Here is a 16,035-nt window from a genome sequence, read left to right on the forward strand (position 1 = left end):
TGTCAAACTTGGCGGAACTCGGGGCTGAGAGTCAGGCGGGGCATGGAGGCCATGGAGGGAGGGGCGGCAGCATGGCGGCAGTGTCGCGAGGAGGCAAACAAAGACCCCGGGAACGAGGACTGCGAGGGCGCCGCACGCTGCACTGCTGCCTTGCGGCCGGCGCCGAGGAGGGGGAAAATGAATCAGGATGAACCGAACCATTGCAGGCGGAGGCAGTGTCTGCCCGGGAAAATGGAAATGACGCCGAGGACGCCGAGGACGGCGAGGTCAACATCCCCGTTGTTACGACGGCCTCCCCTTCCGCCCCGGGGCCCGCCGGCCCGCCCCCTCCACCGCTTCCTTTTTATAGCAGCCGACGAATGCAGTGATTTACGGCGATGGCCGATGCGAGCCCCCTGCCGGCCAAGGAGATATTACATTATTCCATTCCACGAGACGATGATATGAATCCGGCCAGGAGCCGATGGCCCGCTCGTTATCCGGGGCGCGCTTCGATCGCGACCCTGGCGACGAGCTCGGCGTCACCAAGAAGGCCTTGAATAAGCCTGCGCCATTGGATTGCTGCGCGTCACCGCGCCACACTCGAAATTAGTCATGGACGCTGTTAAAAGTGCATGCCGGCGTCATGTCAGCGAGCCGTCCGGCCCGGGCGGCAGTGTGGCCGCGGCGGGCGACGGGCAGAGGCCGTCCCGCGGGCATGTCGCATGCCGCGTGTCGCTTCGCGTTGGGGCATGGCCGGCATGGCCGGCATGGCCGGCATGGCAGTTCTAGCTGGTTCGTGCTAGCAGCAGCTGTTGATAATTAGCCCGACCATCATCCCCGCACGCAATGCCGCCACGCCGAGCCACCGCGCCGCCCCCTCCCTCAACGAGTGCGCTTTCGTCCAGTGCGGGCATCGGAGCGGCACAGGCCGGGCAAGCCGGGCTGCTAGCGCGTTGTGCCTAGAGGGTGTAGCTCCAGCTCCACAGAGCTTCCCCTCCCCCCCCCCCCACACACACACCCGGGGAAGTGCCTATGGACACGCACGCTCTCGCACGCCGGACGGTGACACTGACAGCGCGGTGACAGTCCCCTCCCCGGGTACGCGCACTCGCACTCCGAGCACTCCGAACTGCAGACAGCGGACGCCACGTCTCCTGGATACCGAGAGAGCGCCTGTCTCCGGAGGAACCCAGCCTGGGATTTGCAGAAATGGCGCGTCATTTTCCAGAGACGATGCAATCATTTTCGAGGATGCATCATTTGGTGACGACGCGGCTTAAAGACATTCTCGCGACCGTCGTTCCCCCAATTTGAATTCTTAACGCCGTCGAGGGGTATCGACGCTGACCGGACCCTGGCTGTCCGTGCTGACCATACCCCCCGCCCCAGAGACAGACCCCTGACCCGGGCGGACCGGCGGCGAGGGGTAGTGCGAACATTGATCAAGCCGTGAATAGTGTTTGTCCCGGGCGGGGCGGGGCGGCAGGCAGCATGTACACAGGCAGCAGGCGGCACGCCCCCCACACCCCACGGCTCCTTGCCGTCGTTAGTTTGCTGGACACTCACTGTGCCTCCGTGCCACCAGCCGGCCTGCCCAATGGGCCCCGACGAGCCCCGCGATACGTCGCAATAGCCAGACTGGAGAAAAAAAAAGAATTTCCAATGTTGATCGAATAAGAATGATTTTATCAAGCCCCCATTACGTTTTCTGCGATAGAAAAACGTCCCCTAAAAACCCGTTCCACCCTCTGGCACCGTGTTGCCGCTTTGTTTTCTTTCGGGGCGGTTGATCGACGCAGTGGGCGGGCTCGCGGCGCGCGGCTCGCGGCCAGGGGCAGGCGACTCATGTCCATGTCCATCGACCTGCTGCCCGCGGCGGCGCGGCGGCGGCGCGGCCTGCTGGATGGGATGGGCTTGATGTGTTTCGCCATCAGGCCACGCCGGGCCACGCCGGGCCACGCAGTCCTGTCCGAGCCTTGCCTGGCGCCCACGTCAACGAGTATGGATGGCATCGACCGTATTTACCGTCCGCTGGCCGGGGAAGGGGAAAGGGGGCGGGGCAGGGGCGTCTTCTTGGTGGAGACGCGGCACGAAGAACGCGTGCTGAACGCGGTGCGCACATGCAGCATGCCGAAGCGTCAAGCCACCCCTTTACTAGATTCTCCTGACCCCGCCTTAGCGGACTACTACAACTACGAAGCGGCAGAAACCAAAGTTGACACAAGACTCACACAATAAGGGAAGTGTTGCCATGCGAGCGTGCGCGCCGCGGCTTCCTGGGGGACGCGCCGGGCGTACGGATGTCCGCGGAGAGTACGTCGTGTGCGGAGCGCGCGTTGCGGGGCCGGTCCAGACGGTCCAGGCGCTCCTTCCTCTCCTGCCGGTCCTGCCGGTCCTGCCGGTCCTGGCGATCCACCCGGGGATTCACGGCCAGGTGCTGCACTTGGCTCTGGCTCTGGCTCCGCAGGCCCTGCTTCTCCTGGTCCGGCGCCACTGCCTGCTGCTGCTGGGGCTGCTCCTGCTGCTGCTGGGGCTGCTCCTGCTGCTGCTGCTGCTCCTCGGGCCGCCCCGACCGGTCGCCGTCCGGCCGGGGCGAGCCTTCCGTGTCGTCGATGCTGGCGCACAAGGTGGCCGCCGGAGCCCCCACAGCCCCTGCTGCCGGGCGGCCGCACCAGCGGAGTCGGCGCCGTCGTGGCACTCAGCTTCCTGCAGCAAGCATTCCACAGTGAAGCGACCAGGTGGAGTCCGGCATGCCGGCCATGCCGCGGCGGGGCGGACACACCGAGGGGAGCTCAGTACTCACTGCCGGCCTGGAGAGACTCTAGTCGCGCCTGCGGCTTGGCGGGGCTGGCGGTGCTGGCGGTGCGGGCGGGTCTGACGGGCTTGCTGTGGCTGGCCTCCCGGATTCTGTCACGCCGCCGGGCATGCCGCAGGACGGGGCGGGGGGCTGCGGCCGCTGCGACCAGCCGACCAGCGAGCTCAGTGGAGCGCTGGGATTGGAAGTGGCATTCACTGTGCGCCGCACGGACCACAGAGAGCGCTGCACTCTCGCCCCCGTCCCCCTCGGACCGCGCAGCTCGCAGCGCGCAGCGTGACCTGAGGCGGGCGTCGCAGTTCGATCGTCAGCAAAATAACAGCAACAACTCGCAATGAAAATGACAGGCGAGCGGAGCGCTTGAGGCGGAGCGCCAATGGCGGAGCGCGGTCGGGGAGAGCGCCCGGCTGGGTAGGCACCACGAGCGCAGCCACGGCCAGCGGATGCCTACCGCCCAGGCGCTCCACGCTCAGCGCGTGGCTGGAGGCTGGAAGCTGGAAGCTGGAACGAGGCGGCCCGACCTGCACGCAGAACACACGCAGTGTACACGGCCTGCGTGGTGTAGGGACCCTCCCCGTAAGATGCGCGCTCTCGACTGCTGGAGTAAACTGAGGGATTTTCACCCCGTGCGAGACTAGGGTACGAAGGTCCTGGCTGTCACGGACCCCCACCTCCCTGGCCTCGCGCCGGGTGGATTTTCTCCAGTTCACTCCAGACCAATCAGAAGGACAGAATTTCTCACAGTGAGGTTTCCTAGCGTGGCGGCCTGCATGATGCGCGAAGAGGTTCATTTGTTTACAGCGCCGCCGCCGCCGCCGCCCTCCCACCACCTGCTGCCCCCCGCGGCCGTTCGATTTCCCAACTTGGCAGCGCCGGCGGGGCCGGCGGGGCGGTGGGGGGACGGGCGGCGGGGCAGTACCCCTCGAGGTACCCGCCGTGCCTCCCGGACACGTACCTGTGCGTGGGTCAGGTCCAGAGCGCGCTCCCCGGGGCGGCCAGCTCGGCCAGCTCGGCCATCGATTGGCGGCTGCGCTGGACAAGGCGCTGGAGGCCCGAAGGCTGCGCGGCAGGACGACAAGGACGCGCCAATCACGTCATGTGCCGTCGCTCATTGCTGCCTCTGCCTGCCCGCCTGCCTGCTGCCGCCCTTGCTGGAGGGGAGTGCCTCACCACGCCACGCTACGCTCCGCCGCCGTGCTGTGCCGCATCGAGCACCGAGCAGACTGAGGGCTGCGGCGAGGGCGAGGCGAGGCGAGGGCGAGGCGAGGCGAAGCGCGAGGCACGGCGGGACGGGCGGGGCGGGCGGAGCGCGCCGGCCCGGCAGGAACACCCTGAACACCCTGGCCGGGCCGGGCCGGCTCCAGGCCTGACGTCACCACCCCCACCCCTATGGAGCCACGCCGAGCCGCGCCGAGCCACGCTGACTGTAGCAGAGCGCCGCGCCGCCGCCCGCGCCACCCCGCCAGAGCCCCTCACCTTTCCTGCCCTACCCCTCACCCTCACTGTCCGCAGGCCCGCAGCCCGGTCCTTGTCCCTTTCATGTTCGAGGGCTGCTGATTGCCACTCGCCCGGATGTCGCTTCGATATGGCTAGCAAGGCTAGCATACTGCCACATTGAACATGGCGTCATCGGCTCCACTGGCTCCACTCGCCGGAAGCAATCGGAATGGGCCATCTCCGGCCCAGTGGGTGTGTAAATGAGACGAATCAGTGGAAAAAACAAACAACGCTTTATTTACACAAAGAAGAACAACTGACAATGACGGACTAGGAAGGAACTACCGCACGCGTAGAGGGAAGAAAATGGGCAGTAAGGCCATCGAGTGGAAGGTGTGAGTCAGACTTTCAGAAAACAGGAAAACACATCACGACAAAAAATTTCAACCTTCGTGCATCACGGGAAGAACCACGTTACATCGAAGCCGCCAATTGGAGGACTAGTTTAACACGAACAACGATAAAGATAAATCAGAGCTGAGACGAAGTGTGAAACTCGCCGTTCGCTAATTACGCCCTGCTGGACGGAACAATCAAGAAAACAGGGTGCCTGCCTGGCGGGTTGCGCAGACAGCGACCCCCGACATTATTTTGTTAGTGTGGTTGGAACCGCGCGCACCGCACAGAAGCAACCCCCCTGGGCCCGGCCCTGGGCCAGGCCCTGGGCCAGGCATGGCTCACAAAGGAATAGTACAGTGGTTGCGCCTCCCCGCGTCCGGCCCTCCGGCCTCCGGCCCTCGACAAAGATAACCGCCTGCCCGCCAAGCAGCCCGCCAAGCAGGCCGCCAAGCAGGCCGCCCAGCCGTCCGGTCGACAGCGGCCAGGCAGACCGAGTGATCGGGGAACCGCGGCGCTGCTTCCGTTTCGGAATCACTTCCGCTTCTTCTTCTCCTCCGCGCTGATCTTGTCCTGCTTCTTCTGCTGCTCGGGCGAGCTGGTGAGCTGCTCCAGGGACGGCGTGGGGCCGCCCGTCCCGCTGGCTCCGCTGGCCACAGCGGCGAAGGTTTTGTGCATGGTGCGGCGGCGCCCCCGGTTGGTCGCCCGGGGAGTCGCGGGCACCACGACCATGGCGTCGGCGTCGCCGTCGTCGCCGGCCTCGGCGGCCTCGGCGTCGACCGCAGCCGCCGGCGTGGCGCCATCCACCTCCGCCGCGGCGCAGTCGTCGCCGACCTCTTGCTCCTCGGCACCCTTGGCGCCCTCGGCCACCTCCTCCTCGTCCTCGGTGTCGTCGTCCTCCTCCGGCCCCTCCTCCTCCCTCTCCAGGAGCTGGCGCCGCTCCTCCGCCTCCTCCTCCTCCTCCTGCTTGCGCAGGTAGGCCGGCAGCGAGATGCACGCGCTGACCAGGCGCAGCAGCACCCAGGCGGCAAAGGCCAGCGCCAGGTAGGCCGTGGCCGTCACCAGCATCTTGCACACGTCCACCGTCACCTGCTGGTACCGCATCCTGCTCCTGGGTCCTGGGGCATCGAGAAAGACAGCCAATTCATTTCCGGGTACGTAGAGGACCACTTTCAAACGGGGCCGGGGGCTGGCCGGGGATCTTGGGGGGTGGAGGTAACATCTGAATCAGGGCCAGGCTCGCCAACTTCGGGCTGACACGCTGACACGACACGCAGCAACGCCCTTTCTTTTTATTCCCCCACTTTCCAAAAAACTTTCCACTCGAGCGGCGACAACGCGACATCCCAACTCCAGGGCTCCAATTCAGAGAGGAAGTTGATTTCAGAAAGCCCCCTCCCCCTTTCTCGGATCCCCCTTCGCCGCTGAGTAATAAGTTTGCCCTTATTCAGTCAAACTCGCAGAAACATTCCCCCTCTCCCCGTACTCCGTACGAACCTTCTTCTGGCTGTCGACACACGCGAAGCTCAAGTCCGACTGGCCGGGGTTGCCGGGCTGCCGGGACGGCGCGGGGGCTCACACCTCGGTTGCGAAGCCCCCGCGGGGTCCGCGCCGCCGCGCCATTCGGAGGAGCGGCTCGTCGCTCTCTCTCTCTCTCGCACCCTTGCACAGTGCCCCGGAAGTGCGACAGGGCCAGAGCGACGGAGCGACCCTTCGGAATGGCTGGGCTGGTGGCGGTAGTGGCGGTCAGCGAGGAGGGCTCCGGCGGGGACCCTCGCGGCGCGGCGTCGATACTCCGGTCGATGGCGCCTCAATAGGTGTGAGCGGGACAGACGGGGCTGTCAGCCAGCGCGCGCCATTCCGCCACGACGCCGCCGCGGGCCGGGCCTCTTGCGATCAGAAAAGGGCGATAAAAGCTCAACACTGAAAAGGCGATGAATGTTGTGCCCACCACGACACTGGACGCGGTGCGCGGTGCGTTCGATCCGCGAGTTTGACGTTGTGGCAGGAGGACGACAGATAAGAGCCATGAAGAGAACGTCAACTCATAAGGACGCCGAAAGGGCGCGCGAAAAGGCATGTCGTGCCCCCCCCCCACCTTTTCGGCTCAGGGACGGCTCCAGAAAAATAATTTCGGAGTACGCCATGGTGTTACAAAATGACTTGCGACGAGCTAGAGAATTCAAGAACTCTTTGGGGGAGGGGATATAGATTGTGATGATGATGATGATGGTGGTGGTGGTGCTGGTAATAATAAAAATAATAATAATTCCAAATGTTGTAAAAGATAAACCTTTATTCAATAAATTTCTGCTTTGAAGAGCACGAATAAAAACTAAACCGTCTGTAACCTGATGACTTACAAGTGTAATATACTCCAATGATGAGAAAAACAAAACATGATTTTAAAATGAAATTGACTAGGATCAATCCATTATTAGCAGTACACAAACAAACAACTGTATGATGAATTTAACAGTTCCATGATTAGCAACACAAAATTATCAACATACATACTAACTCTGATAAAAACAAAGAAGATAAATGCACGGAACGTTCCTGAGCTGGTTGAGAAACATGTGGCATTACTACAGCATATAATAAAAAGGTACGGTGGGGTATGTTAAGAGGGCCTCATTTCTGATTCTATTTAAACCACAGCACCAACAAAAATGTAGATATAAAGCAGCAATGCAAACTAGTTTCCTGTATTACAAAGCAAACAAAGGTAATTTTCAGAATCTACGTTAAGTAAAAGTAGTTCTTACAACTTTAAAAAAATTGAAACAATGTTGAAACTAAGAGTGACAGAGAAATTGGAACTGAATTATTCTTGGAACTAATTCCATCAAAAAGAAGCAAATTGAACTAAGAATAGCTTAGAGCACATTTTGAGTATTATGGATCAAACAAGGGGTGGGGAAAAGAAAAATAGACATAGCTTATGTCACACAAAACAAAAATCGGTCAGTATGTTTACGGCATGGTGGGCCTAGAGTTCCAAGAATCTAGGCAGGCCTTGCCACGTCATGTAAAAAAAATTTCATAACTGAAAATAACTTTTTAAATAAATAGTGCATTTTGAGACAAAAAAGGCAAGTGACACCGGAATAAATTGAAGGCACTACCTAAATGCAAATTCAACACTAGACATAAGAACCACAGCCAAATGCAACAAATTGCTTGCCTTTCTAGTGACTATTAAAGTAAATTGTGGCACTCATAATTAGCATTCTAATGGCAAGCATGAGTTACATAACAATATGAAAGGAACTCTTTCATTACATCTTTACAAAAATAATTATAACCAATAATTTAGCCAATTAATATGACACATAGAGAAGTTAAGTGTTACATTCATCAAAAATATGGTATAAAACAATATACATGGCATATTTAATAAAATATTAACCTCATCATAAAAATAATGCACTAGCTGTCAATGATTTTTTTTTCTGTAAGGAACTGTCAATATTAACACTGTACAACAGCAGGCCCCATCTTTTCAATGATTACAAGGGTAGAAAATCAAACAAGAAGAGGTAATCCCTAATTAATTACTAGTACTTTAAACATCTAGTTTGCTTGTCCCATTTTCACTAACAGCAAAGACACTACTACCTAGCTACTCCCTATTAAGTATGAATAATAGCTACACTATTAGTTGCATTTAGTGTACAGCAATAAAGACCAATTGTACAGGACTTAGCATACATCACATACAACATATATATAAGTATCAGGGAAAGAGCACCATGCTCTAAAAAACAAATTTAAACAATAAGAAAATTTGTTTACTTAAGATCTACTTTACAAGCGTTTAACAATAAGTGATCCCTTCTTTCAACATACCACAAGAAAAACAGAAAAAAACATCACAGACTGCACCCAGACTTCCCTTATAGCGCCTCTAACGTCCACTAGGAATGAGATGAAGTTAAAGAAGGGTACTTTACAAAAGGGACAGATAAGGTAAGCTTGCTGACAGCTAGAAAGCTGTCAAGGACATGTGTCATCTTTTGGGTTCGACGGCGTAGATAGAGACGCAAGCATCCGTGGATCCAGCAGCCAACATAGCGCGCTGAGGGTGAAAAGCTAGACAAGAGACTGGGCCAATGCGAGCTCCCATGAAACCTTCATGGTACTTGATAGTATTTATGAGGTGACCTTGAAGATCATACATAGCCATCTGGTTGAGAGAGCCACTGGAAAAAAAAGTGGAAGAAGAAAAGATTAGACAATCAGTATGGGTCCATACAAGGTATTTCAAAACAGTATAATAATGATGATTATTTACCATGAGAAAACATTAGCCTGTTTATGTATAGCCATTGCAGTCATTTCTTGGTGAATTTGAAAGCCTGCAGGACTTGAATCTTGTCTCAAATCGAAGAACTTCACTTCACCCATAACACTACAGATTCAAAAAAACAAACACAGAAAGTGTGTAAATGTTACATGAAGTGAACAGAGAAATGTTGGTATTGAAAACTATTGGTTCAAGAGAAAAGAAGTGAAGACATATTATCTTACCTTCCACTGATAATTGTGTTGTCTCTGAGGGCGCAATTTACAACCCATCCAGGATGCTCGCGCCATGTGAGGACTCGAGCTTCATTTTGACTCAGTCTGCGGTCAAACACTCTTATGGATCCATCCCCACAGCCAGCCACAACAATCTGCCCGTCTGTACACAAACCAAATATAAAATTACGGCAATCACTTTTAATAGGGGACTTTCCGTACAAGTATTTTCAATGCTGTTACCTGAAGAGAGGCTTGTGACGCAGCTGTTGCTATCAGTAGGTATGTCACGTACACGCAATTCTTGATTAGCATCCCAAAATCTCACCACTTTTACATCTCCAGAGACGACCATGGTAAGAGTGTGTTGTTCCCAGCTTACAACTAGGCCAGATGAAGCTAAAAAAACATTGGTTTGGTTATTAATTAAACAAAAAGGCAATTACCAAGCAATCAAACAAAATAACAGCTAATAGGATGCAATTAAGAGTAAACAAGATAATGAAAATGAGTACATATACGAGCTACAATAGAAGTGTGTACTGCTTACTATTGGCAATAACTAAACAATGCAACTACATGTACTTACATTTCCTTCCATGTTCTGTAATTCCTTTAGGTAGAGAAAAAAAAGGAGTAAAAAACAAAACAAAAAAGTAATTAGATTTGGAAACTTATTTGTTTGACTGTAAACAAGTGTCTTAAAACTAAACATGTCATCAAAAGTTGAAAATAATTTCTGAGGGTCTACTGAGCTCAGAACATGTACCCACAATCATAGCAAGTTCTCTTTCATTTAAAATTTGTCAAGCGATGGTTTCAGAGTATGGCTCCTATACCTACCATTGACAGATTTTGAAGTGGGTGGAGCTTCAGCTAGAGCCTGCCAGGCTGCAACTAAACTGAGTCCTCCAGTCGAAGATGCAACACCATGCAAGGCAGATTGGTGATTCCACAATCGCAGAGACCCATCATCAGCTCCTACAAGGAGCAGCGACACATCGTGTGGGTTCACAAGGTCCAAAGCTGTTATTCTTACAGGTCCTTTCAAGCTTTTACTACTGGTGTTTGGGAGATAGGCTAGCCTAGTGCTAGTGTAATAATCCCAAAGCCTTGAAACAAATTAATTCTCAGAGTTAGTCCTATTGTAGAAATTTTTAGTTTAAGTTAGATGAAGTTTACAGAGCTCTATACTCACCCTACTGAATCTTTACCAGTAATAGCAACTATAGGTTCATAAGGTTGGAAAAGAACTACAGTTGGGTTATGTGGGTATCGAACATTGAAAACTTGATTTTCTATACGTGGTTGAGACATTTTCTTCTGCTCTTCTCTAGCTTCTGTTCTTAAAGTAGCATTTCGTATGTATCTAAAATCATCATCAAAATGTCATTAAGTTAATATAGAAGAGGTTCACAAGGTAGAAAGAAATTTTGTAGCAAAGTAGAAAGCTCATACCTCCATTCTCGTTCATAAAATTTGTTACTTTCAGCATCATTATCTTCAATAAATCTCATGATGGGCTGGGCAAAATACTTGCAGCTCCATTCAACAAAATTTGTATTTATCAACGGTTTTCTTTGCCATGTACATTCATCAGACTCCTCAGAAATCTTTACATAAAATGGGGAAATCAAGGATTTTCTTTTTTTAAAAGGAAACACAGAAATAGTACAAATAAAATCAAATTCAACAGAAAAATCCTACTTACAGTATTCGGGACAGTCTTCCTAGACCGGACAAAAGGGTGAGCAGGTCTTGAGCCGATACGATGGAGATCAGTGGTTGAGCCACTAGTAGGAGGAGATTCCCCACTAAAAAATGAAAGAAATACAACAATTTTAAAAACTACTTAAACATAGACAGTTAGACAAAACAACCATAGACTTCAAAACTCAATTACGTTAAAAATGTTGGACGACTAGATGGTGATGGAGGGAGCGAAACAGAAGATGATATTCTTGTGTCACTTACTTCTCTATGAGAAATAGTCTCTTTTACCTGAGCAACCACAAAAAAGATTTAATTGAACACACTCATACAATGTTAATGTTAACTTCTTGACCAAAGAAACTATAGTTAACAACCACTAATTTTTGTACCTGCTCACGAATGTACTCCATGACCTGCTTTGCCATCTGGCTGGCCCCAGGATGTGGGTCCTGCTCCATCGCAGCAAGGCCCACCCACAGCTTTTGGTAGATGCTTCCAAATGCCGCACTGGGCAAACTAGCCATACTGCCAGGACCTGAAAGCACATTTCAAGGACCTCATTAAGAGATGACTGATGCACACATCCAGCAAAAAGTCTTAACTACAGAGTACAGATGCATCTAAAATACACTAAGAGGAAACTAAATATGCTTGCCCACATCAGTTTTGTGCCGGAAATTTGGGAAAAATGAAAGAAAAAGAATGATTCAGTGAACGAACTGTGTACACTCCATGCACAGTTCACATTATACAGAAAGCTGTTTCTACTTGCCTAGCATGTACTGGAGCAAAGTCAATGATAAATTGCTGCCTAAGTTGCCTTAAACACAGAAAGAAAAATTGAAACAAAAGAGATAGTGTGTTGAAGACATGATTTAAACATTTTCATTCAAATCAAGTGAATAAAATCCCCGACATTTGAAAACACAGATATTGATACAGGAAAGTCACTTCATGATCATGACTAAACACAACAACTAGTGAGAGGACAAATGCAGCAATTATTTCAAATTTCATTCAATACCCACATCATTGTATGCCATGCAATTATAAATAAACTGAATACTTCATAAACACAAACAAGAACAAAACTATGTTTGGAAAAAATGCTCAATACAAAACAAACAAGGTCGCATCTAAATCTAGACTGAACATTGAACATTGGGCTCACCCATGCTGGATATAGAACTGGAACTGGAAACACGCTTGATGCGGTCAGTGCCTCCTTCTCCAGCACCACCATCAAGCAGGACTGTGGTAGGCGATAGCATCTTCAATCGATCCCTCGAAGCAATTCTTCTTATACTAGTGGCAGGTGACAACAGCATATCTGCCACACATGTTAGTACACAACACTCAAACTAAAACCGTTACTTCAAACATTACCAATCTGTCTGGGATTCATGCAACGCGATGCAATGCAATGCAAGACGAGTTACTCTCAAGCAATTAATTAATTTGAAAAATGTAATCAGAGAATGACCATATTAGCCATAAGGTCACACACTATCTTTAAAAGAATAAAACAATAGTGGGAGGAAAAGAGCTAGGTACACTACAAATATTGCCACCACTTACCTGTCGTTGCTGATATAAGTGCAGAAGAGGTTCCATCCTTTGCACGCCCACTTTCTTGTAGAGCTACTGAGATGAATGAGTTCTCAAAAAGTAGAACCATTGACTGAAGAGCAATTATTAATTCCTGAAAAACACAAATAAAGTTTGACACCATTTAATTTTTAAATCAGAAGATTATGAAGTAACCAGAGCAGAATACCAACCTTTCTCACAAGATGACTCATGTCATACATTGTTGTGTTAAGTAACTTCATTGCTACACCATGGTCAATTGTATTAGCATGTTCACTTCGCTCAACAACAGAACTGATAAATGTTCCCAGTGCATAGACAGCTGCAGCACGAACTTCAGGGACAGGATCAGACAAAAGGGTGTACAGCTTTTCATGTGCAATATCTCGAACACCACACCAGCGAGCTGGGGCATAGTTTGTCCAGAGTCGACCCAGACAGATAGCCAGCCATTGCCGCAGCAGTGGAGAAGGGTCAGTCAACTGCACAAGGCAAATGGATACTAAACTTCCCTGCAGGGCAACTTCTTGGCCCTGAGGGTAATTATTTACAACACTTGCCAAAACAAATGCAGCAAGTGTGCGGTGCTCACTCTACAGGTACAGATAAGCAAGGCATTAATAGAAGTGACAAAATAAAGGTTAGTTTAGTAGTGTAACAAAACAGATTGATAAATATATTAACTTACCGGCATTGACTGGTCTTGTAACACAGACAAAAAGTATTTGTGTCCATTGTCTCTAACCAAATCAGCTTGACATGTCTGAACATGAAAAATTCAATATAACTAACAAATTTTGAAAATAGAGGTTTTCTAGTGGAAAGATAAGAATTTTAGAAAGTACATAAGTAAACCCAAAACCAAGTACTTACACTATCAACAGCAAGAATTTTGGCCCATATGAAGACTAGCAGTGGACGCAGTTCACGAGCAGAGGACTGGAGTAATTTTAGTACATAGGGAAATATACCAACAGAAAGAGCAAGATTAACTGCCCAAGGACCAAGATCAAGGAATCTCCCAAGAAGTTCCAAGGCTCTTAAACGATGAACTTGTGATAGTAAAACCTAAAATAAATAGAATTTAAAACAAACCGCACTTTGCCATATTATCAATGATCCAGGTTGGTAAATGGGTGTACCTGTAACACAACTGGTAATTGTTCAGGTGGATCCCGTACTTCAGATCCAAGGTGCAGCCAGACTTGAAAGGCTGTGAGCTGTTCTTGGAAAAAAACTGAATGTTGGAATGGTCGCTCGTTTTCCAATACACCAGGAAGCTGTGCCAAACATAAATCTAAGGCCAAATCCCATGCATGCCACATGGGGTGTTGATGTGTGTGGGGCAATCTTGGAGAAGATACCGGAGTGCAATCATAAGATCTTAATATACGTTCCGCAAGTAAAAAATTTCTGAATAATGAAGCCACAAGCAGATCCTGTCTAAATAGTTTCTGGAAAAGATCTGGAACAATTAAGGCATTAGAAATAGAAATTTTATCAAATAGGAGGAAACTGAGTGGGAAGAAAAAAAGAACTGTCAATAACCTCTTGGCAAGGTGTTCCAAGCAATAGTGTCAGTTATGGCTGTAAATATCCAATTTAATTCACCAAGCATTGTTCTTCTATCATTTAGCTGCCCAGGAATCCTGCAACATTTAATAAATTTACTTAGCAAGGTTGTTCTCATAAACTGTTTCCTTATTTTCAAGTGTCAGGCTGAAATACTGTATTCCCAATTTAGTATAAATACATACTTATCAATTAGATCAAGAGTTATTTTTGGTATGAGTCTTGCTGAGTTCTGCAACACAAACCTGAAGGCAAACCAGAAATTTAAAAAAATCAAAACTGATAATTAAGCATTAACACATCTAAAAGAGTAACATACCATCTGAGAGCAATTTTGATAGGAGTTGTTAAGCATGATGTAAAAATGTCTGCAGGAAGGTCAGGATTCATTGGCAAAATTTGAGATGCTGAGCAAGCAGCCAATTGGATGCAGTTTTTGAAACAAGGTGCAGCGCCAGATCCTCTTGTTCCACTGAGCTGGTACAAGATGAAGAATTGCAGATATTCCCAAATATTTAGTAAAAGGTACAAAATTAATTTATAAGTTAAAAACTGATACATGAAGAACTTACCTCATACTCCCTTTCATGCTGCTCCGCAAACCCCTTAAAAGAATCCACAATTATTCCAGCATTGGAGCAATCATAAACATATATACTTGGTGCCCCCATCCAGGTCTGCAGATCATACACAGACAGAGGAATGTATTGAGTGTATGTCTGAAACAATTATACCTCATTAGAAAAGCAGCAACTTTGTAATTTCTTTTACCATTAACTTTCGAATTTTTGATTCACACAATTATCATATTGCTTCAGCACTTACTCTGTTAAAGACCCAAATTTCACCATTAGCAGTGGGTTTCGGAACACCATGTCCATTGTAATGAAACAGAACACGTTCTTCTTTGGCATTCCTCCTCAGAGACGTGCATAATTTTTTTACTTCGTCTGCTGTGGGATCTAGGCTTTGCTTGTACCTTGCTCGAGGCTGCCAACGCTCGTACTGTTTTTGCATGTTTGCACCAATAGTTTCTAAAGCCTTTGCAGGGCTCAGAGATAAGGGATCTGTCAAAGAAACAGTTATTATGGGAAATTAACATTCATCATTCTAAAAATTTTAAGATGGGAGAGAAATGCTGCAACTATACCTATCCAGCATTCCAGGCGGGCACAAGGTTGAGTTTTGACGATATCGGGAGGATCCACACCAACATTTAGACATAAAACCAGCGCAACACTCACAGTCTTCATCTGAAATAAATCAATAGGGGAAAAATTGGAGGGTGTACAGTTCGGTTTCGAAGTTCCACCAGTAAACTTAATTAGAAAAGAGCAGAATTAAAAATGACGTGAGCGAGGCAGAGCTCCTTAGTAACGCAAAGAAGTGAAGGGTACCGAACGCGACGACGCACTTGGTTAGGTTAGGTTTGCACGCTTCATAAACTTTGCCAACGAATGCAGAAGTGACAATAAAAATGAAACGCCATGGAGAGAAAATCAATCGACAATTTTACCAATATCGGGATTTGGGGATAGTGTGCGGGAATATTAAACGAGAGGAGCGCAAATAAACAAATACAAGGAGACTCCAAAGAAGACTCTTGCCAGACCTCAGAACCAAGCCCCAGGACTCAAATACAAGAGCGACCTGACTAAAACGGCACAAAAACAATACAGATTTACTATTACAGTGTAAATGAAACACGGAAGAGCAGGGAGAAATAGACATGATGATTCTGAACTATGGTACAATGCCTCGTTGGTTAGGCAGCTTAGCATCATCAAGTATCATTACCCTTTCTTTCATTCTCCATGTTTGTGTTATTGCAGTAACACCTTCGATAGCTTCTGTGTGTCGACTTTTCGAAAACGCCAGAGGAAGCTGCCAATCTGCAGCAGCTAATTCTGTTTCTTCTTCCATGTTTATGATTCGAACAGCTGATGTTCATCCTCCATGCAATCCACTACACTAGAGGAGAGGGGGAGGAGGCGGAGGAAAGGGGG

The 16,035-nt window shown here is 49.5% G+C and overlaps 2 protein-coding genes across 4 annotated transcripts; both read right to left on the minus strand.

The window, feature by feature from the left end:
* Window positions 1–4,677: 4,677 nt before the first annotated feature.
* On the minus strand, window positions 4,678–6,157 carry LOC117649584 (APC membrane recruitment protein 1). Its single transcript, XM_034392474.1, has 3 exons — window positions 6,128–6,157; window positions 5,438–5,748; window positions 4,678–4,734 (listed from the first exon to the last, which is right to left on the minus strand). The coding sequence occupies exons 2-3, from the start codon at window positions 5,732–5,734 to the stop codon at window positions 4,678–4,680; spliced, it is 354 nt and encodes a 117-aa protein (XP_034248365.1). The 5' UTR covers window positions 5,735–5,748; window positions 6,128–6,157.
* A 749-nt stretch (window positions 6,158–6,906) lies between these two features.
* Window positions 6,907–16,023, minus strand: LOC117649274 (regulatory-associated protein of mTOR). 3 transcript variants are annotated; one of them, XM_034391879.1, is made up of 25 exons: window positions 15,827–16,023; window positions 15,180–15,282; window positions 14,855–15,096; window positions 14,602–14,748; window positions 14,349–14,506; window positions 14,215–14,274; window positions 14,006–14,106; window positions 13,600–13,922; window positions 13,331–13,525; window positions 13,146–13,220; window positions 12,649–13,050; window positions 12,446–12,569; window positions 12,039–12,197; window positions 11,640–11,687; window positions 11,257–11,402; window positions 11,058–11,155; window positions 10,866–10,968; window positions 10,613–10,767; window positions 10,353–10,523; window positions 9,998–10,266; window positions 9,744–9,767; window positions 9,398–9,553; window positions 9,164–9,317; window positions 8,928–9,044; window positions 6,907–8,835 (listed from the first exon to the last, which is right to left on the minus strand). In XM_034391879.1, exons 1-25 carry the CDS (start codon window positions 15,950–15,952, stop codon window positions 8,643–8,645), a joined length of 3,849 nt encoding a protein of 1,282 aa, XP_034247770.1. In that variant the 5' UTR covers window positions 15,953–16,023; the 3' UTR covers window positions 6,907–8,642. The 3 variants fall into 3 exon arrangements, with proteins under 3 accessions (XP_034247770.1, XP_034247772.1, XP_034247771.1); XM_034391881.1 differs by lacking the exon at window positions 11,640–11,687; XM_034391880.1 differs by lacking the exon at window positions 9,744–9,767.
* Window positions 16,024–16,035: the final 12 nt, after the last annotated feature.

This window comes from Thrips palmi, unplaced genomic scaffold (genome assembly GCF_012932325.1).
Source record: "Thrips palmi isolate BJ-2018 unplaced genomic scaffold, TpBJ-2018v1 HiC_scaffold_4, whole genome shotgun sequence".
Lineage (NCBI taxonomy): Eukaryota > Metazoa > Arthropoda > Insecta > Thysanoptera > Thripidae > Thrips > Thrips palmi.